The sequence below is a fragment of the Budorcas taxicolor genome, chromosome 2 (genome assembly GCF_023091745.1).
Source record: "Budorcas taxicolor isolate Tak-1 chromosome 2, Takin1.1, whole genome shotgun sequence".
Taxonomy (NCBI): Eukaryota; Metazoa; Chordata; class Mammalia; order Artiodactyla; family Bovidae; genus Budorcas; species Budorcas taxicolor.
Window position 1 is genome coordinate 123949898 of NC_068911.1, and position 26083 is coordinate 123975980.

Consider the following 26083-nt stretch of genomic DNA (forward strand, 5'->3'; position numbering starts at 1 on the left):
CCCTGATTAAATAAATTTTGTTTTTTTCCCCTTAAAAAAAAAAAAATTAATTCGTAGTTCCTCTTAGACTGTGTTTTTTCTAGGAAGAGAGAATGCAATAGAAAACAGATGGTGACAGAGACTCTGAGAGGTCACTTAGATCTCACTTGTAATCCTCAAGTCTGTTATGCCCTTAGTTTTTATGAATATTGTTATAAAAGATACACTACAAAGCCACTGAGTACTATAAAATGTTCACTAGTGGAAGCTAAATTAAGATAATTTTTTTTGATAGAAAAGAATATTTTATATTTTATCTGTTGATTTCTTTCCACTATTTTGGATAGGTTGCAGATTATATTCCTCAACTAGCCAAGTTCAGCCCTGATTTGTGGGGTGTATCCGTTTGTACAGTAGATGGACAGAGGTAAGTTTATTTCAGATTCGTCAAAACCAGCTCTAAAACTTAAATTTGCTCACTACATAACAATAAGCATGAGGTAGAGAGGAGTATCTTCTCTAATAGTAATTAGCCTCTTGAGATGACATGAATTCAAGAAGGCAGAGAAGTTTAAATTTTAGTTTAATTTTAAAAACTCAATTGAAATAATGCTTTTTACTAGATTTTATGAGGCATTTCAGCTACATTATTCACAGTTGTAGTCTTTTTATTTGAATGTTTATTGTTTAAGAAACTACAGTTACAGATTTGCTTAGGAAAAATAGATTTGGCAAAATATGAAATTGCTCACTAATGAACTGACCACTAGTAGAATTAGTTCACCTTTCTTCACTTAACATTGGTTATGCATACTGTCATCATTTTTGTTCCTCTTGCTGCTTATATGATTAGCATGGTAGTTAAGACAATATAATGTAATGTATAGTCTTTTGCCCATCAGTCATTTGCAAAAGATACAGGATTTCATGAAGCCTATGAAATTTGATTTTCAGGATATAATCACACTGCAGGTATAACCACTGACATCTAAGGATCCAGCAGAATTTTAAAAAGGATAAAAATATGAGGGCACCTCAGAGAGAATAATTTGATTTTAAACGTCAGTCAAGAGAGGCCCTTGGAAAAATGAACAAAGTTCTGAAATATTTTTTAAAGAATGACCTTTTTATTATGCTGTAAGTCAGACATAAAGATTTATTATGTTGCAGTTTGGTCTTGTCAGTCAGAAAAATTATGCCAAAAAAAGAAAATCATATTTTTTACTCATTTAAAGACTTCAGTTCAGAAATAAAATCATTCTGGGTTTTTGTTTGCTTTTTACTAAGGTAATTATTTCTTTTTACATTAAAATATAACTTACATAAAATGAGATAAACAACTCCTTGGTGTATACAGCTTGGTAAATTTATGTTAGATAATTTTATCCTAAATTTTGTTAAAACTACAAATCATAATATCCCAATTAAAGCTTTTATATGTCTCAAGTGCCTTCATTCTAATAATACTTGTATCAGAATATATTAGAAAATAAATACTTTTATTTTTTTACTACTTAATCTTTCTCAAGTATTTACAGTTTTTTTTAAAAAATGTGATTTAGTTCATTCATACTTAATGATAAGGAATCCGAGGCCCAGAATTTGTATAAAACTGGCGGAGGTGAACCTAGCACCTAGGTCTCTCAACTTCTAGTCCATTATTCTCTCCGTTATGACATACTTTTATCCTCATCTGGGCCTGTGAAATGAATTAAACACTCATGTGTTGTATTAAATATTGGGTGCCGTGAACAGACACGAATTCATGAGAAGACATGGCTTATCCTATGGAATAAATTCCAGTAGGGAGTGGTATTCCTGTTTTCTTGTATTTGGAGGAAATAGTTTATCATGTAGTAGAAATTTTTATATTTGGAGGAAATTATTATTAGCTGATTCTCATGCATGTCCTTTTTCTTCTTAAACATATTTTGTACATATAGGTGATTCTTTTAGTTTAGCCTTCTTATCCAGAGAAATTTTGAGACAAGACTTTGGGCTAGATCATAGGTATTTTTAAATCCAAAGGTAGTAAGAGAGGCTTTTGTCAGGTAATAGAATGATTGCCAAGTTGAAGTTACAGGCTGAATTACAAGTTATTCATAAATTTGATAAGAAAAATATACTCTTTTACTTAGAAGTGAGGTGTCCCTCTGATGTCTCCATTAACTTCTGATTGTCGAGGGGTAGTTATTATAGTGCCCAGTTTCACTATGAATACATTCCACTAGAAGGAATGTGTGCCTGTATTGTGTTGGCTCATTGATTGGGACACCTGGGATACTTGAGCAAATTAAACAGAGATTGCTGCTCTTGGGGTCAGTCACAATTTTTTCATTTTCAAAACAGTTCTATACTTCATCTGCATCTTAGCAGTTTGGTAACATAAAAAGCTTTCTTTTTGTTCTGTTGTTTATCTCCATGGTGAAATGATTGCCTTTGGTGCCAACTCTATCAAGTTTGTAAAACTGGATGCTATTTGTTTTACTGGGGCTAGAAATTATCAATAGATATGGTTCACAAGAAGAGGCATTTTTAGAGAGGGGCTCAGAGAACGATATTGAATAAACTGAGCCCCATTTAAAAACTAACCAGTTTCAGTTCAGTTCAGTCACTTAGTTGTGTCTGACTCTTTGTGACCCCATGAATTGCAGCATGCCAGGCCTCCCTGTCCATCACCAACTCCCGGAGTTCACCCCAACTCATGTCCATCAAGTCGGTGATGCCAGCCAGCCATCTCATCCTCTGTCATCCCCTTCTCCTCCTGCCCCCAATCCCTCCCAGCATCGGAGTCTTTTCCAGTGAGTCAACTCTTCGCATGAGGCGGCCAAAGTATTGGAGTTTCAGCTTTAGCATAAGTCCTTCCAAAGAACGCCTAGGACTGATCTCCTTTAGGATGGGCTGGTTGGATCTCCTTGCAGTGCAAGGGACTCTCAAGAGTCTTCTCCAACACCACAGTTGAAAAGCATCAATTCTTCAGCGCTCAGCTTTTGTCACAGTCCAACTCTTGCATCCATACATGACCACTGGAATAACCATAGCCTTGACTAGATGGACCTTTGTTGGCAAAATGTCTCTGCTTTTGAATATGCTATCTAGGTTGGTCAGAACTTTTCTTCTAAGGAGTAAGCGTCGTTTAATTTCATGGCTGCAATCACCATCTGCAGTGATTTTGGAGCCCCTCCTCCCAAAAATGTCTGACACTGTTTCCACTGTTTGCCCATCTATTTTCTATGAAGTGATGGGACCAGATGCTATGATCTCAGTTTCCTGAATGTTGAGCTTTTAAGTCAACTTTTTCATTCTCCTCTTTAACTTTCCTCAAGAGGCTTTTTAGTTCCTCTTCACTTTCTGCCATAAGGGTGGTGTCATCTGCATATCTGAGGTTATTGATATTTCTCCTGGCGATCTTGATTCTAGCTTGTGCTTCTTCCAGCCCAGCGTTTCTCATGATGTAATCTGCATATAAGTTAAATAAGCAGGGTGACAATATACAGCCTTGACGTACTCCTTTTCCTATTTGGAGCCAGTCTGTTGTTCCATGTCCAGTTCTAACTGTTGCTTCCTGACCTGCATATAGGTTTCTTAAGAGGCAGGTCGCATGGTCTGGTATTCCCATGTCTTTCAGAGTTTTCCACAGTTTATTGTGATCCACAAAGTCAAAGGCTTTGGCATAGCCAATAAGGCAGAAGTAGATGTTTTTCTGGAACTCTGTTGCTTTTTTGATGATCCAGTGGATGTTGGCAGTTTGATCCCTGGTTCTTCTGCCTTTTCTAAAACCAAGTTGAACATCTGGAAGTTCACGGTTCATGTATTGCTGAAGCCTGGCTTGGAGAATTTTGAGCATTACTTTACTAGTGTGTGAGATGAGTGCAATTGTGCAGTAATTTGAGAATTCTTTGGCATTGCCTTTCTTTGGGATTGGAATGAAAACTGACCTTTTCCAGTCCTGTGGCCACTGCTGAGTTTTCCAAATTTGCTGGCATAATGAGTGCAGCACTTTCACAGCATCATCTTTCAGGATTTGAAATAGCTCCACTGGAATTCCATCATCTCCACTAGCTTTGTTGATAGTGATGCTTTCTAAGGCCCACTTCACTTCACATTCCAGGATGTTTGGCTCTAGGTGAGTGATCACACCATCGTGATTATCTGGGTCATGAAGATCTTTTTTGTACAGTTCTGTGTATTCTTGCCACCTCTTGTTAATATCTTCTGCTTCTGTTAGGTCCATACCATTTCTGTCCTTTATCGAGCCCATCTTTGCATGAAATGTTGCCTTGGTATCTGTAGTTTTCTTGAAGAGATCTCTAGTCTTTCCCATTCTGTTGTTTTCCTCTATTTCTTTGCATTGGTCGCTGAGGAAGGCTTTCTTATCTCTTCTTGCTATTCTTTGAAACTCTGCATTCAGATGCTTGTATCTTTCCTTTTCTCCTTTGGTTTTCGGTTCTCTCTTTTCACAGCTATTTGTAAGGCCTCCCCAGACAGCCATTTTGCTTTTTTGCATTTCTTTTCCATGGGGATGGTCTTGATCCCTGTCTCCTGTACAATGTCACGGACCTCCATCCATAGTTCATCAGGCACTCATATCTATCAGATCTAGTCCCTTAAATCTATTTCTCACTTCTGCTGTGTGTCATAAGGGATTTGATTTAGGTCATACCTGAATCGTCTAGTGGTTTTCCCTACTTTGTTCAATTTAAGTCTGAATTTGTCAATAAGGAGTTCATGATCTGAGCCACAGTCAGATCCCGGTCTTGTTTTTGCTGACTGTATAGAGCTTCTCCATCTTTGGCTGCAAAGAAATTTAGCCTTGATTAAAGCTATGAGTAAAAAGAATGGTGACTAATTTCTAAAAGCACTAGTTCAATTTTTATGTTAGAATCCAGATAGAAGTTAGGGGGTCATACCCTCTTGTCCTCAGAGGTCCTCAGAGGCAGTTTTTCACATTACTTATTATATAATAATTTTGAGCCATTCTCTTACTTCAGTACTTGTAAATGTTTGCATTTTTTAAATAAACATTTATTCTTAATTATTCTTTAATTTTCAAGTAAACTTGTAGTTGAATTATGGGAAAGCTGTTGTAAATTAGAATTAACATGTAAATAACACCTGTAGTTATAATTACATTTTTTCCCAATGATGTAAATTATTTTATAAATCTACTTTTTAATAGGCATTCTGTTGGAGATACCAAAGTTCCATTTTGTCTTCAGTCCTGTGTAAAACCTTTGAAATATGCCATTGCTGTTAATGACCTTGGAACAGAATATGTGCATCGATATGTTGGGAAAGAGCCAAGTGGATTAAGGTTCAACAAACTATTTTTAAATGAAGATGGTAAGAATTATATAAAAGTTACTTGGAAAAAGAAATATCTCATTTTCCTGTGTAAATCTAAGTAGTTTTTTTTTTTTGGAAGAAAAAAAGTTGAAACATTCATACTTTTTCATTTGTCATGAAAATAGTTTGAAACCCATAGAGATAGTTTAATCACTTACTTTAAAAAATAGTTTTATTTAGGCATTTTTATACCACTGGAGGGTGAGGTAGAGAGTTCTAGGGCAGAAAATAAGACTTTCACTATACAGTTACCCATAGGGGAATATCTTATAAAATCTCAGTGTCTGGAATTTGTTGGTTAGCATTGAAACTAAATGATACTGGTTATAAAAAATATCATTCTTGGTTATCAATATCAATGTTATCAATATTAGTTATCATTGAAGCTAAATGATGGGTACATGCACACTTGTATTCTTTTCTTTCTACTTTTGTATATTATATATGTTTGAAAACTTCCATAATAAAAAGTTTTTATGGTGGCCCTTGTAGAGATGATGTTTTTGCTTTTGCTCTTCCATAACATTTAGTATATGAAAGAAATACCTTGTTTTAAATAGTTGGATACTAACAAGTCTAAATAGTTTACAGGAATCCGAAAAAAAGAGGATGACAAAGGTAGATAGTACTTTGATCTGATAGAGATTTTAAATCTAAATACCAACATATAGATTGGTTTCTATTTTTTAGTCCTTTGGGTATATGCTAGGTTCCGCATGTGCTGAGTTAAAATAGAATTGAAGACAAAAGTAAAGGAATTCAGTGATTGTGACCACTCTTGTAGTTTTTCTTTATGCTGGATAAAAAATGAGCATATGCCTTATACTCACTGTTCTATTAAATTTTTTAAGTGAAGCTACAACTGGTATTTTCTTATGCTTCTTTTTCTGTTTGTTTTGAGGGCAGTTGCATTTTCTTTCTTATTTTACCATAATCTTTTTATTCTGTGGCTTCCCTTGTGGCTCAGCTGGTAAAGAATCCTCCTGCAATTTTGGAGACCTGGGTTCGATCCCTGGGTTCGGAAGATCCCCTGGAGAAGTTTCAGAAGTTTACTCACTCCAGTGTTCTGGCCTAGAGAATCCCATGGACTGTATAGTCCATGGGGTCGCAAAGAATTGGACACAACTGAGCTATTTTCCAGAGAAGGCAATGGCACCCCACTCTAATACTCTTGCCTAGAAAATCCCATGGATGGAGGAACCTGGTAGGCTGCAGTCCATGGGATCGCGAAGAGTCGGACAGGACTGAGCAACTTCACTTTCACTTTTCACTTCCATGCATTGGAGAAGGAACTGGCAACCCACTCCAGTGTTCCTGCCTGGAGACTCCCAGGGATGGGAGAGCCTGGTAGGCTATGGGGTCACACAGAGTTGGACACGACTGAAGCGACTTAGCAGCACCAGCAGCAGCAGAGCTATTTTCACTTTCACTTTCAACCTTCTAGAGCCCTAGAGACTGAACCTGATAATGTCAAAAATGAAAGGACAGATACTTGAATATATACAAATACATGTATAAACTAATTTAGCACAGCCTGATTTCTGTATTTTGCTTTCTGTCTGCATGTGGTTTCCCTTTCAGATGGATGTAATACTGGAGATTTTTTGGTTTTTGGCTTCCCTTTGGCTGTGTACTGTTTTTCTGTGACAATCATTCTCATTTGGTGTGATCTCAAGCAGACTTCTCTTAGCATAATTTGAAATAGGTGAAATCCTGATTGTACTACTTAGACAGTATTCCTGTACTAAGTTTTATTTTAACTTTTGTAACTTGCCATTCAGTTCAGTTCAGTTGCTCAGTTGTGTCCAACTCTTTGTGACCCCATGAATCGCAGCATGCCAGGCCTCCCTGTCCATCACCAACTCCTGGAGTTCACTCAGACTCACATCCATCGAATCGGTGATCCCATCCAGCCATCTCGTCCTCTGTCATCCCCTTTTCCTCCTACCCCCAATCCCTCCCAGCATCAGAGTCTTTTCCAAGGAGTCAAGCCCTTCGCATCAGGTAGCCAAAGTATTGGAGGTTCAGCTTCAGCATCAATTGTTCCAGTGAATACCCAGGACTGATCTCTTTTAGGATGGACTGGTTAGATCTCCTTGCAGTCCAAGGGACTCTCAAGAGTCTTCTCCAACACCACAGTTCAAAAACATCAATTGATCAGCGCTCAGCTTTCTTCACAGTCCAACTCTCGCATCCATACATGACTACTGGAAAACTTGTCATTATCATAATCCAAAATGTTAAAGCAGAGCTAGCTACTAAATCATGTTATTGATCTTATACTGAAGAGAATAATGTACTGATAAGTTACCCAATTTTTTCTCATTATTTTTTAATTTAAACATTTTCAACAGTTTTATTGAAATAGAATTCACCTACCACATAATTTACTCATTCAAAATGTACTATTTAATGACTTTTAGTATATTCATAGAGTTGTATAGTCATGACAACAACCAATCGTGGGATGCTTATCACCCCAAATGATACCCTGTGCCCATTAGTAGTCAATCTCTATTTCTCTTCTGTGCCTCGAAACTAGTAATCTACTTGCTGTCTCTATGGGTTTGCCTATTCTGTACGTTCTACGTACATGGAATCCTTATATTTGGTCTTTTATGACTGGCATATTTTACTTTTTTTAGCATATGTTTTTAAGGTGCTTTCATGTTGGGCATATGTCAGTACTTCATTTTTAATTGCTGAATAATATTCCATTGTATGGATAATAACACATTTTGTTTACCCATTCATCATTTGGCAGGATGTTTGAGTTGTGGGTTATTTTTCAGGTTTTTTAACTATTACCAATAATACTGCTGAGAATATTTGTGTACACATAAGTTTTTATTTTTCTTGGTTATATAGTGAGACTGGAATTCCTGGGTTATACAGAAATCTTCAACAGTTGAGAATTTCCTTGTTTAGCTCTAGACTTATCTCACAGGAGATAACTTGCTTAAAATTCAAGGAGACAAATAATGTAGCAATAACTTACGAACTCTGCTAGGTTTGTTAAATTAGATAGGATCTTGTTCCCAGAGAAGTAAGTTACTACCACAAACAGATAGATTAGGAATTATGCTTTCAAATAAATGTTTCTAGTGCCCCTGTTTGGCATTTGTGCTGTACTGTAAATGACAATATAATCAGCTGAGACTTTGAAATTCTCTTTGTTGAAAGAATTAGAAGAGGTAGGATTTTGGGTGAAGTTAAATTTTAAGTAATTTTTTAATTATACAAAATACTTCCTTATTATCAGGAAATATAGAAAGCATGGACAATACAACTTAAATACCCTGTAATCTTTTTATCCTATATGTATTACTTGTTGGTGTTTTCTTTTTCTGCATGTGTATGTGGAGAAGAAAATGGTAGCCCACTCCAGTATTCTTACCTGGAGGATCCCCATGGACAGAGGAGACTAGTGGGCTGCAGTTCATGGGGTCGCAGAGTTGGGACATGACTGACTGACTGAGCATGTACATATATATACACATAAATAAGAAAGTAAAATACTTTCTAAAAGGAAAATTGGGTCCACACTAGATAGGCTTTTTCCAAGGTGATTTTTTAATAGTAATACTATTTGATTGCTTAGTGATGTGCCAGAACATTTCATGTGTTTTAATTCATTCAAGTACTATGATTTGCTGAGATATTGGTGCTGTTTAGAGATGGGAGAATTGAGGCACAGTGAAATTCAGTTACTTGCCCAGGATCAAATAGGTAGTAAATGGCATAGTTAGGAAATTTGAATGTGCTCTTATACCACTATTCACTGTCTTTCTGTATCTGAATCTTTGTTTGCCTGTATAATTATAGTAGCTTTTGAGAAGTGTATTACTGGTTTGATGTGTAAAGACTTAATTGCATTCTTCTACTTTCTACCTCCCACCCCCAAAAAGAATTATAATAGTGGCTTATATAAAGAAAATAGGTGTATGTTCATGGGAAGTAACTGCATCACAGAAAGTGGTATCAGGTGCTTAACATAATTCTGTTGCTTTTATATTTTTCAGATAAACCACACAATCCTATGGTAAATGCTGGAGCAATTGTTGTGACTTCATTAATAAAGGTAGACTGTTGATGTTTTAATCTAGTAATATTTTTAAATACTAAGGCATAAATATGAACCTTATGTAGAACTGTGAAAAGTTTTCTTTTGGTGTTAATCTTACGGTATAAGGTTAGAATTTTTATTTATTTCAAAATAAATGATGTAATTTCAAGGGCAAAACTGAAAACAGATGACTCATTATAAATTCTGACACTTACTCTTGACCTGAAGATCTGGCAGAAATTCAAAAAGACGTTTCTGTTGAACAGTAGTCACAGTTTTTCTTCTTAAAATTTTAATATTTTTTTCTTTCTCTTTTTGGCTCTTCTAGAATGAACAGATGTAAACAGAATTAACAGCATGTTACTGTTTGATGTTTGTCATCAGCATATGTAGGGACAAATGTTCTGGTACTTTGTGTTAAAGACAAAGTACATTTACCCTTGAATATTCGCAAGTCCTTGACTTTCATGAACTGTAATCACAATTTTCATTTGAACTTGTTTCATTTGTTTTACTTGAATCGTAAACAAGATTTATTCCAATTATTAAGTTATTTTATTTTTCCTACTCTTTGGCTTGTTTACACTGTATGTTTTCTTGTTAAGTGTCTAGTTTGCCTTAATAATTGGAAATACTAATGTTGTATTGAAATAAGTATTTGAAAATGGTTCTATTTTGTGATACTGCTTAGGTTTTTAATTTCTAATTATAAGTTTCATTTATATTCAATTATGTTTCATTTGTGTTTGCAACATTTATATACTTTCTTCAGTAAATCTGGGCATATCTATTCCATGGTTGAAGATAACATAGCTGTATGGCTTTGTAGATGCATTTCTGAATATGAGATACCTTGGTTACTCAAGGAGTGTTTGAATATAAGTTATACCCTTGGCCCAATTAATAAAATTTCATTTAGTTTGTATGCTATAAATTCTCTTAACTCTCATGAATTTATTGTTGTTAATCATGAGGGAAAGCCTTTAAAATAGAAGAGTAGTATCTTAAGAATGTATATGTTGTTATTTTGGAGCAAATGCTTCGTAAGTACTGGCCATTTAATCCTTCTAACTCCAGTGACGTAGATATTATATAGCCAAGTATTATTTTTTAATGTAAGTAATTTTAGGCTATGAAAATTTTCAGTTTGCCCATTATAACCTCTAGTTATTTGTTGCTGTTTAATAGCGTTGTCAGTTTGAGATGAACGAAACTATGTTTATTATAAAAAGTTATGAGTATATGATAGGCATAGTCATGCCTTCAGGTAGCTTCCAGTACAATGTGAGGTATACACCAGTAAATGCACCCTTACAATAAAATACTACAGTGAGAGAAAAGTTGCATTAATAACTGTTCAGATTTGAACATGTAACTTAAATTAGAAGTAAGGAAAGTTATGATAATAAAAGGTATGCATTAGTGGTTAATGAGAAAACCACTAGAATGGTTGTAACCCTTGTTTGGGCCTTCCAGAAAAAATGTTCACGTACCATGATTTTATATGAACCGTAGGGAGTTCACAGACCCTTTGAAGCTGACCCTGGATCTCAGTTTAAGAACTTTTACACTGGAGAGAGATTAACATAGCACACCAATAGTATTTTCAAGAAAGGACATACGTAAATGATTAATAGCAGTCTTGCTTAACTGCATGCAGTTAAACATCTTTTGTTTAATGATTCATGGGCTTAATATACTACACTGAAATGCTGCATGTGAGAAATGCATGTCTGGTCATACCACATCATTACTTTATAAGTTTCACTTACCATGTTCAATCACATGCCATAAATTATGTATTGAGCCACATTAATATAAGTATTGAGAAACAGTTCAAAAAACACACATACACAGCATAAGTGTGGTTGTATGTAACTGTGCATTTAACTGAGTCATCTTGTCTTTACAAATTGATCAGAAATTTTAAATTTAGGAAAATTTACTGACAGAGTTGGAAATGAAGCTTTGGGGTATGGTTCATATTTAAGGTCACTTTCTTTGAATTTTTTTGTTTTATTTTTAGATGGTGTTTTCACAAGTTTTATTTATTTATTTATTTTTTTAATGAAGTTCATCTAAATCTTGGAGGGGTAAGCTTGACATACCTCTATATAAAATTGTCCCAGAATATAATACTTTTCTTGGACTCTTTTTAAAAAAGAAGTCAAAACTTTTATAAACACCTGTCTATGATCTCTGCAGATTATATGATCACATAATATTTATGAATTGGTAGTTGAAGCTCAAGTAATAAAACCATAGCTGAAGGGGTTTTCAAGCTCAGCCCTCTTACTAAATAGGTAAAATGAGGAAATAGACTTGATAGGTTCTAACAGCAGTGGACTTGGCTTAAGCTAAATCTCCTGATTTTCTGTTTGCTGTTCATTCAAATTCACTCTGCCATTTTTAATGTAACTGTTTGCTGTTTTCTTGATGACATCTTCGTCTTTACCTGGCATAATTAGATTGTCTAAAAAGTTGAGAAATATTATTTTCCTTATTTCACTTATACAGAAGATACCAGTTTACTGAATTAGAAGTCAGTCTCATTTTTAGTGAGTGTGTATAGTCATTCTTTGGACATTAGTCAGTGCTTGTTATCTGTAAGGAACTAGGCCTCTTATCAAGGAGCTTACACTTTGAGTACCTGAAGTGTGGCTCTTATACAGTGGCTACTCAATGTGAATTTTGTTTTTTAACTGATGACCTTAAGGTTATTCTTTCTTTCAAAATTCAAGACTTTATTATGGTGCTATTAAAATATTTTCTTCATGTTATCCCCCTGCCCCCAAACACATAAATTAGTAGAGTCTTTAGTAAGACTCTTTATTTCATAATTTTGTAGTATTGATATTTTTTCCTTGTAGGATTGGTGGTGATCCTCAGGAAATGGGGGAAGAGGCAGAGCAGATGTTCAAAAGGATTAGCAGATTGTGGAAAAAAGGAGGATTTGGACAGAAGGAACCTGTTGCATAAATTCTTAACTACTAAACTTGTAGGAAAACTCCAATATTTAAAATTTTAAACAAAGCTATATAGGTAAATACCTTCATAAAAGAAAATGTCATTTTTGTACTTAAAATGCACATAATTTAAAAAACCATGAAGGTGCTAACCTCTTTCTCTCTGTGGTAGCTACTAAACTTACAGGAATACTTTTTGATGCAGTTTGTTATATTTGATGATAATGATAATGTGGTTGTTTGACTTAAAGGAAACAATAAAAATAAATTTGAAAGCACAGTTGTTCTGGAAGAAACAGCAGTATCCTTACATTATTTTTTAATCTCAGTTTCAGTTTGAAAGTTAAGATCTTGTAATAATTTGATGGCTGGGTGGGAAAATTAGGGCAATGTATTAAAATTATCGCACTTCTGCTTTTTTATTTTAAAGGTAAAGGGTAAATTGCATTGTCTTATATGTTTGTACCTCAGTTCTACTGGTAGTTTCTGGTTTTTGTCATTTGAATAACTTGATTTCTCTTTTTTTTTTTTTAGTCCAGAGTATTTTTGAGTTTAAAATTTTGGAGGTTTTTTCCTGTCTTTTTTTTTTTTTAATTAATCATGCTCCATAAAAAAATCAAGGCAAATTTAGTTAGTATGTATGGAATGTTCAGTTTAGTCATGTTGAGCATCACTTGTTACACGGGAGGCAGTTTGTGACTCTGGGGTGCAATGGACGATGCCTTGAACTTGGTAACATTAATAAGAAAGGATTGTAATTGACTTATATTTGCTTCATGTTTATATCAATAGATACGCTTGGGGTTGGTAATTGGTGTTAATATAATTCACTTTTCTGTTACTTTAGGGTTAATCCATGGAAGTACTAGATTTAGAACAGTATTTTTTACATGTAATCTATATTAATCCTCCACCTATTATTTAACTTTAAAGCATTTTCTTTGGCTAGATTAAGCTAAATGTTTTATAAAATCATTTTTAGTTACCTCTTTTTGCCTTTTTCTTCTGTGTCTTTTTTCCTTTTCGATTTAATTTTCAATTGGCTTCTATACCTCCGTACTTCATGAATGAATCAGTTGATTTACAAAATTGTGATTAATGTGTTGACTTTAAATGAGTAATATTAAATTTATTGGCACATGTCCCTGTTTTTAGTGATATTTCACCTGTATTGTGAAATATAGTACATGATTCAGTTAATGAGTATATTGCAAAAACAGGTTATAAAACTACTCTAATATATTTATATTAGTTCTTTTAATAGCCAGTGTTAAAACACTTTATCAAATTTTAATGGCCAGTGTTAAAACTTCTTTATTAAATCTTTATTCATAAAAGTTTTCCTCAATGGAATGTAAATTCTTTAACTTGATAGGTACATTTATCAAAAAATTTTCTGATCTCAGGGTCTGATTACTAACCTTTTCAAACCACATGGCTTGCATTTTCAAAGTCTTGGGGTAAATGGATTAGATGTTTTGGTAAATGTATTTTGTTCAGTGTATCTTTTTTATGTTTTCCTACTGTATATAACAAAGATATTTATCTAATAATGCTTGTACAGTGACTTCACACTGAAATAAACATGTCCTTGGGCATGGGAATATTTTTCCAAGATATAAAGGGGCATTGATACTAAAACCATCAGTTTCCAAGTCTGTTTCCTTTTGTGCCTTTTCTTAAAATTAATCTGTCTTTGGTCCAGTTTTCCCCACATTTTCCAAAAGAAAGGCATATTTTTCAGGTCCCAAATTTTACTGCGGTACACTGCCTCAGATTGTAAAAACTTCTTGGTCACCATCAGAAGAGAACATTTTGAAAGACTGTAGTTATGGTATTGCTGATGTGAATTAGTGTAATCACTATAATGACTGGGAACAAATCTTATATACCAGGTTGTTTCCAGTGTTTGGTTTCAGCAAAAGGGAAGAGGATCTGATCAAGTTGTTAGTTAATAAGAACATTAAGTGTAATTTTTGAAGATATATTTTACTGTGTGACCTTTGTGTGTAATGATATAGATGTGCAAAGGATTGAATGACATTGTTAAAACCTTTCTGATTTCCGTCTACTCATCTGTTGTCAGCAAGATTTCTCAACTTTTACATCTATAAAAATTCAAAATAAGAGAATTAAACTTTTTATTCTAACAAGTAAAATATCCACTGTTATATGAACTAATTAACAATCAGTTACTATTTAAAAAATATTCTAAAGGAACAGTTTTGTAATTATTGTGGAGAATTATTAACAAATAAACATTTTTCCTTTATATGAAAAATTTCAAACAGAACACAAAATAAACAATAGTTTAACCAGCTGCCATCCACCCATTCCTGGCTTTAATTTTCATAACATTTGTTTCTTCACCCCACTGTATCCCGCTACTGGAGAAATGATTTTTTTTTTTAAACAGTTTGTTGTGCTTTGGCGGGATGGTACAGGGGTAGGATTTACTCTAGGTTATTTGGTATGTGTATGTGTGTTTTTTTCTAACAACTGTGCAAATAAACTTTATACTGTAAAGTTTTCAAAATTAGAATGACATAATGATTACTAGATTCCATATATCCCTGGGGTACATGAAACCTTTACAAGAGATGACAGGGCAAATACATCTTATCAACTTAAATGCTATTTCTAGGTAAATAATAAAAAGAAACATTAATCAAGTATTTTTATGATTAAATGGGGAAGTTTTGAGTAGAGATTTCTTGAGTCAACACAATCATTTAGATATTTTGCCTGTTTACATAATCTGCCAAAACATTTCAGATAGTTTACCCAAAATGTTATATGATGATAGACATTGACAAATATCAGTTGCTTCTTAAAAATACCAGTTGTTTCTGAAAAATAGCATAGAAGTAAAACCTAATTGTACATTAGTTTAGTAAGCTGCAAAGTAGATCAAGAACATGACTGTAGTCAAGAGTTGAGACAGTGTTTGTTTTTTTAAAAATTAAACATGACAGCTAAACAAAGAAAGTACAGTTTAGGTCAGAGAATGATAGTTCAATATAATTTGTTTATTTTACATTGATTAATTGTATAACCAGTAATTATCCATGTGACATCCCAATGCAAATGCTGACAATTTTTTCCAAAAGAGTTGTTTTTTGTGCTTTTTCAAAGGTTGAAAAGGTTTTTGTGGTTTAAATGTTGTTACATATTTTACAGCATTAGGATCTATGGAATATTTTGACAACTGCAACAGTTCAATGAAGTTGGTAATTTCTTCTTTTAATTATTTTTCATTGAACAGCTTTGGAGTTACATTTCTACATTTTGATTTCTGGTGTATTATAAAGAAACAAAACTTATAATGTGTCAAAGGACACTTTAGAGGAAATACATAGATAGTGATTACAGTATCGCTGTAACTATATTATCCTTAGCTTGTTTAAGCTTTGTTAATTCCTGATTTTGAAGAAATAGTGTGGTGGTCTTTCCAGCTACTGATTTGTATATGTGATTGCACATTCTTTCTTAAATAAGTTGATTTGTTAAGTTTTCAGATTATCAGCCACATCCTAATCCACTTGTACAGTGGAGAATGAACCTGGCCTTAGTCAATTAAATAATACTCTGGTACTTCCCCCCATCCCCTTGTAATAAAAGTTTAAATTGTATTGTTTTGGGTTTTTTGATGGCAAAGTTAAAATTTTCCAGTTTTCAAATTTAGTTGTTAAATTACTTCATTTTAAACTTGTTTTAAAAATTAGAGATGTATTGTTTCTTTTGGGTGCATATCACCAATTAATACGTTTGATTTCAGATCTACAACTTACTGCTTTGTAAACTTCGCCGAGGTAAAACGAAACCATTTGGCTACTTGAACTGATCTACGTTACATAGATTTTTCCTATTGACATTTGCAGTAGCAGCTAACTTGTCAGATATAGAAGTGATGAAACAATACATCCTCCATTCTTTGAATTGGCATAATGCTAAACACAAATTTAGCTAATTTTTTTAGACTATGAAATAGATTTTTTTAGTTCAAGTATTGCTATAACAAGTGAGATATTAAAGGTAGCATCTCTCTACATTAGTAAAGTGTACCCAGAATGTATACATATACTAGCATTGTAAAAGATTAGTTTTGCAACATAACTTATTTTCTAACTCTTAATACTGGCTTAAGGTTTAAGAAATACAAGTATTTCTACTTATATTTTAGAAATATAAGTAGGTTGTTCTTAATGAAAACCATAATATATATATGCTTAATTCTTTGCTAAGGGTGAAACTTTATTTTAAGTCTTTTTTAAATGTGAAATCAAATAATAACATACATTCTAGCAGATTATGGTATTATGAAAGATAAGGGGATTTGAGGAACTTGTATTGAAAATTCTGTAACTTTGGGTTGGGAAGTTATACTTAAAATAAAGCATTCCCTTTGTAATTCAGATCCATTCTCAACATGCAGGTATTAATGTAGGGACATGTTAAAAAAAAGTTTATATAAATATTAAATTACCTTATGAATATTACCTAGATTTAAAAGTACTAATGCACAGAATATTAATTATAAAGATAGCAGTTTGGAATTTTAATATAATATTCACTTAAAAGCTTAACTGTGATGGAGTCTATATTAACATTTATGTCTCATTTCTTTGCAGCAAGGAGTGAATAATGCTGAAAAATTTGACTATGTAAGTATAATATAGACTCAGTTTTCATGCTACATTCTCTGTTTTGTTTTTTGATTACTAATAGTTTCTCATTTTGGTTTATAGGTAATGCAGTTTTTGAATAAGATGGCTGGTAATGAATATGTTGGATTCAGTAATGCAACGTGAGTCTGGTTTTTGATTTAGGCTTTTGTGATAGGTTAGATCTCATGAAATTTTTAAAATCTAGGCCACAGAATTTATTTTAAATACTCTTTTCTGACTTAATGTATTTATACTTCAGTGTGTTCCCTGGTAGCTCAGATGGTAAAGAATCCTCCTGCCAATGCAGAAGACATAAGAGATGCGGGTTCAATCCCTGGGTTGGGAAAATCCCGTGGAGGAGGGCATGGCAACCCATTATTCTTGCCTGGAGAGTCCCATGGACAGAGGAGCTTGGCGGGCTACAGTCCATAGGGTTGCAAAGAGTCGGACATGGCTGAAGGAGCTTAGCACGCATACACACAAACACACATCAGTGAACAAATACTTACTTAGAATTTGGTCATTAGAGAGAAATGTGTGATTTCTAAATCACCTGAGGGAGAACACTTAAAATACCTTTAACTACTTTTTATAGAATTCTTGTGAGAAAGCATATAATTAGAAGAGACCCTTAATTTATGTCAACTGACTGGCACTTTCTCGATTTTTTATTTGCCTGTAATGCTTATCTTCCCTCTTGTAATCTCTCTGTGCCTGGCTAACTTGATTTTTGCCCCAACATTTTATTTTGTAATTGAGAAATCTATAGAAAAGTTGAAACAACAAATAGTGAAAATCTGGACATCATTCACTTATATTTTCTGATCCATATTTTGTCTCATTTGCTTTTTTCTCAACCTGTTTCTCTCCTTAGATGGACAGTTTAAAACAAGTGTGCATCTCTTCACACACATATGTGTCAGTTCAGTTCAGTCTCTCAGTCGTGTCCGACTCTTTGTGACCCCATGAATTGCAGCACTCCAGGCCTCCCTGTCCATCACCATCTCCCGGAGTTCACTCAGACTCACGTCCATTGAGTCCGTGATGCCATCTAGCCATCTCATCCTCGGTCGTCCCCTTCTCCTCCTACCCCCAATTCCTCCCAGCATCAGAGTCTTTTCCAATGAGTCAGCTCTTCGCATGAGGTGGCCAAAGTACTGGAGCTTTAGCTTTAGCATCATTCCTTCCAAAGAAATCCCAGGGTTGATCTCCTTCAGAATGGACTGGTTGGATCTCCTTGCAGTCCAAGGGACTCTCAAGAGTCTTCTCCGACACCACAGCTCAAAAGCATCAATTCTTCGGCGCTCAGCCTTCTTCACAGTCCAACTCTCACATCCATACATGACCACAGGAAAAACCATAGCCTTGACTAGCCAGACCTTAGTCGGCAAAGTAATGTCTCTGCTTTTGAATATACTATCTAGGTTGGTCATAACTTTTCTTCCAAGGAGTAAGCGTCTTTTAATTTCATGGCTGCAGTCACCATCTGCAGTGATTTTGGAGCCCAAAAAAATAAAGTCTGACCCTGTTTCCACTGTTTCCCCATCTATTTCCCGTGAAGTGATGGGACCAGATGCCATGATCTTCATTTTTTGAATGTTGATATAAATATACATATATGTGAGGTAGTTTTTTGTCTTTTTAAAATGGAACAGTCCTCCTAACCTAGACCCTTGCTTTTTAAAATTTTATTAAGTGGCTTTTTTTTTTTTTTTGTCTTCTCAATGGAACATAAATTAACTTTTTCTGTGAAGGAGGACTAGATAGTAAATATTTTGTATTTGTGGGCCATACGGTCTCTGTTGCAACTACTCAGCTCTACTGTTTTAGTAGGAAGGCAAGCAATAAACACTGTGAGGATTTGTTTCAAAAAACTTTATTTATAAAAGCATGGACCAGATCTGGCCCATTGGCATTCCCCATTTTGAATAGGATTGTTTCCTAGTGATTAGACAAGGCTTAAACATTTTTGGCATGAAAACTAAACTAGATGTTGCTTTGTATTTCATGTTGTCTGTCTTACCAACTTTTATTCATCAGCTGAGTGTCTTTCCCAGGGAGTTTTTTTATTAATCTCATCTCACCTTTCTTCTGTGCTCTCATATTACTGTATTTTATTGAACTTATTTTACGATTCTCTCTCTCTTTGCCTCATCATTGCCATTAGACTTTGACCTCCTTAATTCCTGGATAGAGTGTCTTCCAAATCATTTCTGTATTCCTGTTACCTAGTGGATAGTAAGTACCTGGTACAATGTTTGATGAACAGAACTATGTGTTAGGCACTTCGATCATTCCTGAATATAGTTAGTCGCCAAGTATGGCAAGTTGACACGTTCATTTCCAAGAACTTGGTCATATCCAGCATTGTTTTTCTGACCATGGAAATATTCAGATACGCAGTTAGAAGGAGCTGTCCACCCCTGATCAGTAATAAGAATATCACATACAGTTGCTCTTTAAGCAGCAGCCTTCTGAACTCTTCGAGGTTGAGCTTTCAAATGTACCACAGACAAACGTGGTACTTCCCAAACTGCTGTGTTCTCTAGGGATCCCCATGTCAGTTGATATTGCCATCCTTTCTGTAGACTGTGCTAGAAATCTAGGATTTGTACCAGACTTTACCCTGTTTTTCCTCTTCCCATTTGGTTGGAAGATTGCCCAAGTGCTCTTACATTTGATCGTACCTCTCCTTCCACTCCTATCATCAACTGCCTAGTTAAGAGCTCCTGTAGCTCTCGTTAACAGTAGTCTCCTAATAAATCATTCCCCTTTCTTTTTCTCCTTTCCCAAACTGATAGCAGAATTGTCCTTCTAAAATGTAGACCTGATAAGGTAACTTGAAAGCATTCAGGCTTTCATTTTGTAGGCAATCAGGAGCCATTGCACTTTTTAGCATTTATCAATTTTGATATTAAAAGACGCTTACCTCTTGGAAGGAAAGTTATGACCGACCTAGACAGCATATTCAAAAGCAGAGACATTACTTTGCCAACAAAGGTCCGTCTAGTCAAGGCTATGGTTTTTCCAGTGGTCATGTATGGATGTGAGAGTTGGACTATAAAGAAAGCTGAATGCTAAAGAATTGATGCTTTTGAACTGTGGTGTTGGAAAAGACTTTTGAGAGTCCCTTGGACTGCAAGGAGATCCAACCAGTCCATCCTAAAGGAGATCAGTCCTGGGTGTTCATTAGAAGGACTGATGTTGAAGCTGAAACTGCAATACTTTGGCCACCTCATGCGAAGAGCTGACTCATTTAAAAGACCCTGATGCTGGGAAAGATTGAGGGCAGGCGGAGAAGGGGACGACAGAGGATGAGATGGTTGGATGGCATCACTGACTCAATGGACATGGGTTTGGGTGGACTCCAGGAGGTGGTGATGGACAGGGAAGCCTGGCATGCTGCAATTCATGGGGTCGCAAAGAGTCAGACACAGCTGAGCGACTGAACTGAACTGAATCTTGATAATTTGGGTTTAGTCTCCTTTGTTGGTTTGGTATTTTTCCACTCTTCTCCATGAAACTGTTTCCCAGACACATCAGAATGCTTGCATCCTTCAGTGAAGTCCTGTCTTTTATAACTTTGTTCATACTGTATTATTTGCCACTGCCCAGACTGCCCAGATATTTGTTAATCCAGCAAATGCTGTTAGGCCCAATTCATGTGTCTCTCTTAGTTAAATTTCCATAGATTCCCTCAGTTGAAATTGACTACTGTTCCTTTAGGGGAGCCAGAAGATACTAATAGTAAATTTTTATAATTGAATATTTGGTAATTTAAAAATTAGCTTCTTAAGTCACAAAATATGAAGACTAGAAAGGGCCTAGTTCATTTCAGTTCTTTTACAGCTGGGAAAATTAATGCAGAAAGAATTATTACTTAAATGACATGTCCAAGGCCACATAGCTGCCCTGTTGACAGAACTGGGACTAGAACCCAGCAGCCTTGACTCTTTCTAAGGGTCAGTGTTCTTTATACTGCACTTTGCTATACAGATTAACCTACAGAACAATCATGCTTTTACAGAGGGTATGTATATAAATAGAGCAAATGTGTTTTTTTTTCTTCTAGGTTTCAGTCTGAAAGAGAAAGTGGAGATCGAAATTTTGCAATAGGATATTACTTAAAGGAAAAAAAGGTTTTTGAATTTTGTTTCTTTTTCAGATTACTCTTTCATTTAATAAAATAGAGATGTATACTAAAAATAATAGCTTTCAAATAACCACCTATAACTAACATGCAGAAGGTTTTGCAAACCACTCTTGAATTAATACTATCAAAGTATTAATATTATTCAAGCAGGTTGTATTTGGTACCATTCAAATATTTGTCTAGTTACATTAATGCAGATTTTGCATAAGGATTGGTTTATTTTTCAAAAGTATAACCCTTGACTGTTGTCGGTTATACTTGATTTTTAAATTTTAAGTGTCTGGGCCAGTAATTTGGTTCATGAATAATGAATCAATTTATTATTGTCAGTTAAACTAGTATCTTGAAATATATATGTGATATTATTTTGATTTATTCTTCATTATTTTGTGTTTGTACTCTTTTATAGATTGTGTCCTATTTTGTTCTCAATTAGAATGAAATGTGTGTATATTTTAAATTTAATCTCCATGTATCTTGTTTGTGTGCATTTTTTTCCTGTGTGCCTGTGTTTTCAATTGCCCATTTATTTTTTCAGTGTTTCCCAGAAGGCACAGACATGGTTGGTATATTGGACTTCTATTTCCAGGTAACTTACTTTTAACTGTATGAACTATGTATATAAGCAGATATGTATATATCCACTATGTATATATGTATATAATATGTCACATTTTGCAGAATAGAGATGTCTCTGAAATCTTGGCTCTAGGCTGAGAGAAAGTCATTTCCCATTAACTTTAGAAAAAAAGTCCTTGTTAAATGCAATCTTATGCCTGTAGTATCTCAGAATGTAACAGGGAAATGTTTTTTTCTATAAAAACGTTACATTTAAGGAGTATGAAAACTAATGTACAGCTCCAGCAATTGCTTCTTTTTCTTATAAACTGAGCACTGTTTTCTTAGTTTTAAATTTTTCTTTGAAAGAGTTACTTGTTTCTTTATCGAAAAGTTGACATTCAGCATTCTAAAGTGGCATATTCTCAGTTTGTGTAGTTCATTTCTACAGTGTCACATAGTGGATTTTCTAATAAGTTAAAGTAGCTTTCCATATTCATGGGGGAGAGGACCGTTTACGTATCTTCCGTGGTATAGAATTGAAGTTAAGATAGTCTTCCTTAGAAGAAGGAATCCTTTACCTCCTGTCATGTTTTCAGTTCATTCTTACAGATTTAATACCATTGGTACTTCTATACTTGATCTTAGCCAAGAAGTGATCCATTGGTGTTTCTAATGAGTTTGTAGTGTACTTAGTAGCTACATAGTAACTAATTATTGTTAATTTCTGTGTCACCTAACATTTGCCTGGCTTTACTTTTTAAGCTTCTTTAATTTTAACCTTTTAGTAATCTTAAAAAACAAGTAAGGAAAGTTGATAATGTAGATCTTGATAGAAATCCAAGTCTCAGCTTGTCACCTGCCCAGTGTGAAGAACTATGACTTGGGAATCCAGACTGTCAACAGAAAATCAAAATCTAACCTGGCCACTTTTTAGCCATGTGACTTAGTTTCAGCTGCTGAACCCTGGTTTCATTATCTGTGGCATAAGCTTGATCTAATTTCCTCCATTACATGGATGAGTTCATAAGATGTATGTGAAGTTTCTTTGCGGCTATAACATGTTATATTGAGTTCAGTGTCATGTTTATCCAGTGGCCCTTATTTTTTCCCTAGCCTGTATGGATTTCTTCCAGATGTTAAAGTTTCTTTTCCTTTGTTACACATATTTGACTGTTACAGCTTAGGTACTAGTAATCTACTGTGAAATTTCATACTTCAGGGCACAAATCAGGAGACAGCCATGGAAAATTTAATTGCTCTTTTGGACAAGGACTGCATCTAACTGAACATCTGTCAGGGTACCAGGAGAGTACTCTTAAATTGGGTTTTGTCAAATTGGAAGTATCACCTTATGACAAACAAAATTTCCATTAATGCTAATTATAAATTAGGAATTGGTCATTTGAGTTCAAATATTTTTTTCTTTTAGAAAGCTTTTCATTATTAAATCACCTTTACTATAAGTTTGCTGTGTGGGTCTGTGTTACAGGTAGATTCAGTAGTTTTGGAGAAATAGAGAAGGGGTTTTAATATAATGAGGCAAAAGTAAAAACCAGTCAAAAAGTGGCCCCTAATCAGTTCTCTGATTCATTGCAATTCATTAGTTTCCCTTATTGCTATTTCCAAACCCTTTTGTGCCTCTGATAGATCTTGAATTATGAGTAGGAATATTGTAAGTTGAGAGCTCAGTCTTTTCTTCTTCCTATCTTCTCTTTCTCTTCCACTTTCGCCTCAGTTTTGGTTGCTGTTAATGAAATTAAAGCAGCATTTATTTATTGTTTTAGTTTTATGGGTAAATTTGGATTTGGTGTGGTAAACTATTTCCATTATTTTGATTATATTGGAATGCAAAAATTTTACCCTACAGTGTGCTTGGACTTTGCTTTTTTTAATTCATTATACCATATCCAGGAATCATAGTCAATATCAAACAGCTATTTAAATGTTACTAAACAGTGTAAAAGCAACAGATTTGGTTTAGGCACACAGAGCATTCAGGCTAGAACTTAGATTCTTTTTCCTGTAGTCCTTTATGTGTTGCCATGTGAGAATACTGAGCTTTATTATAGGCAAGATGTCAGACTTTTTTTTCCTTAAAGTAACAATTTTTCATGTAGATGCTAACTATCATAATACTGATATATGTTGCTTTATTTTAAAAATAGGTCATCCTTTTTTTCCCTGTTGAGTTAAAAATAGTTATATTTATATATCCTACAGAAAGCATTAATATTTAAACAAGCTTGAATATCACACATGAGACAATTTACAGTTCTTAGTGCTAAAGGTCTGGCTCTTCCTATCCTAGCTCTGCCATTGAAAGACTGAATAACTGGTGAATTAGGAGAAACGTTAAAGGGGCTGGAACATTGTTCATATTTAAATCTTTGTGTAATGACATCAGATTATCCCTTTGGAAAAAGGATTTCAGATCTCTATGAAATACTAGATAAAATAGATTGTCTTAGAGGTCAACTGTACTAAAATAATGAGTCTAAATTTTTAGAATTTATTTTTTTCTTTCTTTTAGCTGTGCTCCATTGAAGTAACTTGTGAGTCAGCTAGTGTGATGGCAGCAACACTGGCTAATGGTGGCTTCTGCCCAATCACTGGTGAAAGAGTACTGAGTCCTGAAGCAGTTCGAAATACACTCAGTTTGATGCATTCCTGTGGCATGTATGATTTCTCAGGGCAGTTTGCTTTCCATGTAAGTAATTGTTTGATCTTAATTTCTCTGGCAGGAAACTAGTCTAGACTAGCTTCTTTTTAAGATGCAGTTTGAACTTTGCTTCTAGAGCTGTCCATTAATTTTAGAGAGAGAGGCTTGTTCTCAAGGTTAATTTGTTACAGAATTAGTAAAAAATAGAGTTAAGCAGTCTATGACATGTTCTTAAGAACTTGAAGTTTAATCTATAGGTACTTTTCACTTTTATTTTACGGCATTTCACTGTAGAAGCTTAGTACAGACTTTACTTTTAGTTACTAGTATTTAATATTGTGGTGACTAGGTACCTCAGGAATTCTTTAAGTTCAGAAAGAGTGCATGCATAACTGTGGTGTTCGGCATCTTTGTTTACAACCATAAGTGTTTTAAAGGATTTAAAGTGTATTCAAGTTAAAACTTAAAAATATATTCCTTTGAGCTCTGTTGTGCATTTGCCACTTGTGAAATGTTAGAGACTTCTCTTATTTCATTCTATATCAAGTTGTAATGCCCTAAAATTTTATTTTGAAAATGTTAAGCATAGAAAAATTGGTGCATTATCATATGATACCACTTTTGTATAGAATCTTAAAAAAAAAGATACAAGTGAAATTGTTTTCAGAATAGAGAAATAGCCACACAGACACAGGACCTATTTACTGTATAGTACAGAGAACTATACTCAATATTTTATAATAACGTATAAGGAAAAAGAATCAGAAATATATACACACACAGACACACACAGTAAGTCCCCTACATATGAACAAGTTCTGTTCCAAGAGCAAATTTGTGAGTGCAACAGAGATAGCGTAGGTACCCAAGTAACACATTTGGCTATATAGTACTGTACTATAATAGGTTTATAATATTTCTCATACAAATAATACATAAAAAACAAAGTAAAACATTTTTACTCTTACAGTCCAATACCTTAAAGTGTAGTAGTACAGTACAACAGCTAGCATACAGGGGCTGGTGTAGAGTGAACAGGCAAGAAGAGTTACTGATTGGAGGAGGTGGGAAATGGTAGAGCTGAAGGATTATTGGCAGTAGGAGATAGAGGGCAAACTATAATTTCACTCACGTTTGACGTTGATGACACTGGTTCTGGCTCCTTGCTGGAATCAAATGCACATTCACATCTTTGAAAGCTTGCAACTTGAAGGTTTGTATGTAAGGGCCTTACTATATGTATATCTTTAACAATTTGTTGTATACCTGAAACTAACACAACATTATAAATTGACTATTCTTTAATAAAAAATAAGTGTACCTGGCACTCAACTTCAGTAATTATCAATACATGAGCAGTCTTATTTCATCTTTATTACACCTACTTCCCCTACCCTTTTCATAGTTAAGTATGTAATTCTAAATGATAAGGACTCAAAAAAATCCACAGCAACATTATTACCTATAAAAACCTAAAAAGGATTTTAACCTTTAATATTATGAAAATATTTAGTCAATAATAGAAAAGAATATGAGAAAGAATATGTATATTTATAATTGAATCGCTTTGCTGTACAGCAGAAAATAACATTGTAAATCAACTGTACTAAAAGTTTAGTCAATGTTCAGATTATCTGGATGATCTTGAAAATCATTCCATAGTTTATTTCACTTGAATACAAATAA

General features: G+C 34.3%; 1 protein-coding gene across 1 annotated transcript in view; it reads left to right on the plus strand.

Annotated features, from left to right (window-relative positions):
- GLS (glutaminase) overlaps positions 1-26083 on the plus strand; it is an 87450-nt gene that overhangs the window by 22878 nt on the left and 38489 nt on the right. The window contains exons 5-12 of the mRNA XM_052659462.1: positions 327-406; positions 5159-5322; positions 9348-9406; positions 16989-17021; positions 17106-17164; positions 21097-21163; positions 21716-21766; positions 24269-24445. Of these exons, the coding sequence (XP_052515422.1) occupies positions 327-406; positions 5159-5322; positions 9348-9406; positions 16989-17021; positions 17106-17164; positions 21097-21163; positions 21716-21766; positions 24269-24445 (690 nt within the window). The remainder of the gene's footprint in view (positions 1-326; positions 407-5158; positions 5323-9347; positions 9407-16988; positions 17022-17105; positions 17165-21096; positions 21164-21715; positions 21767-24268; positions 24446-26083) is intronic.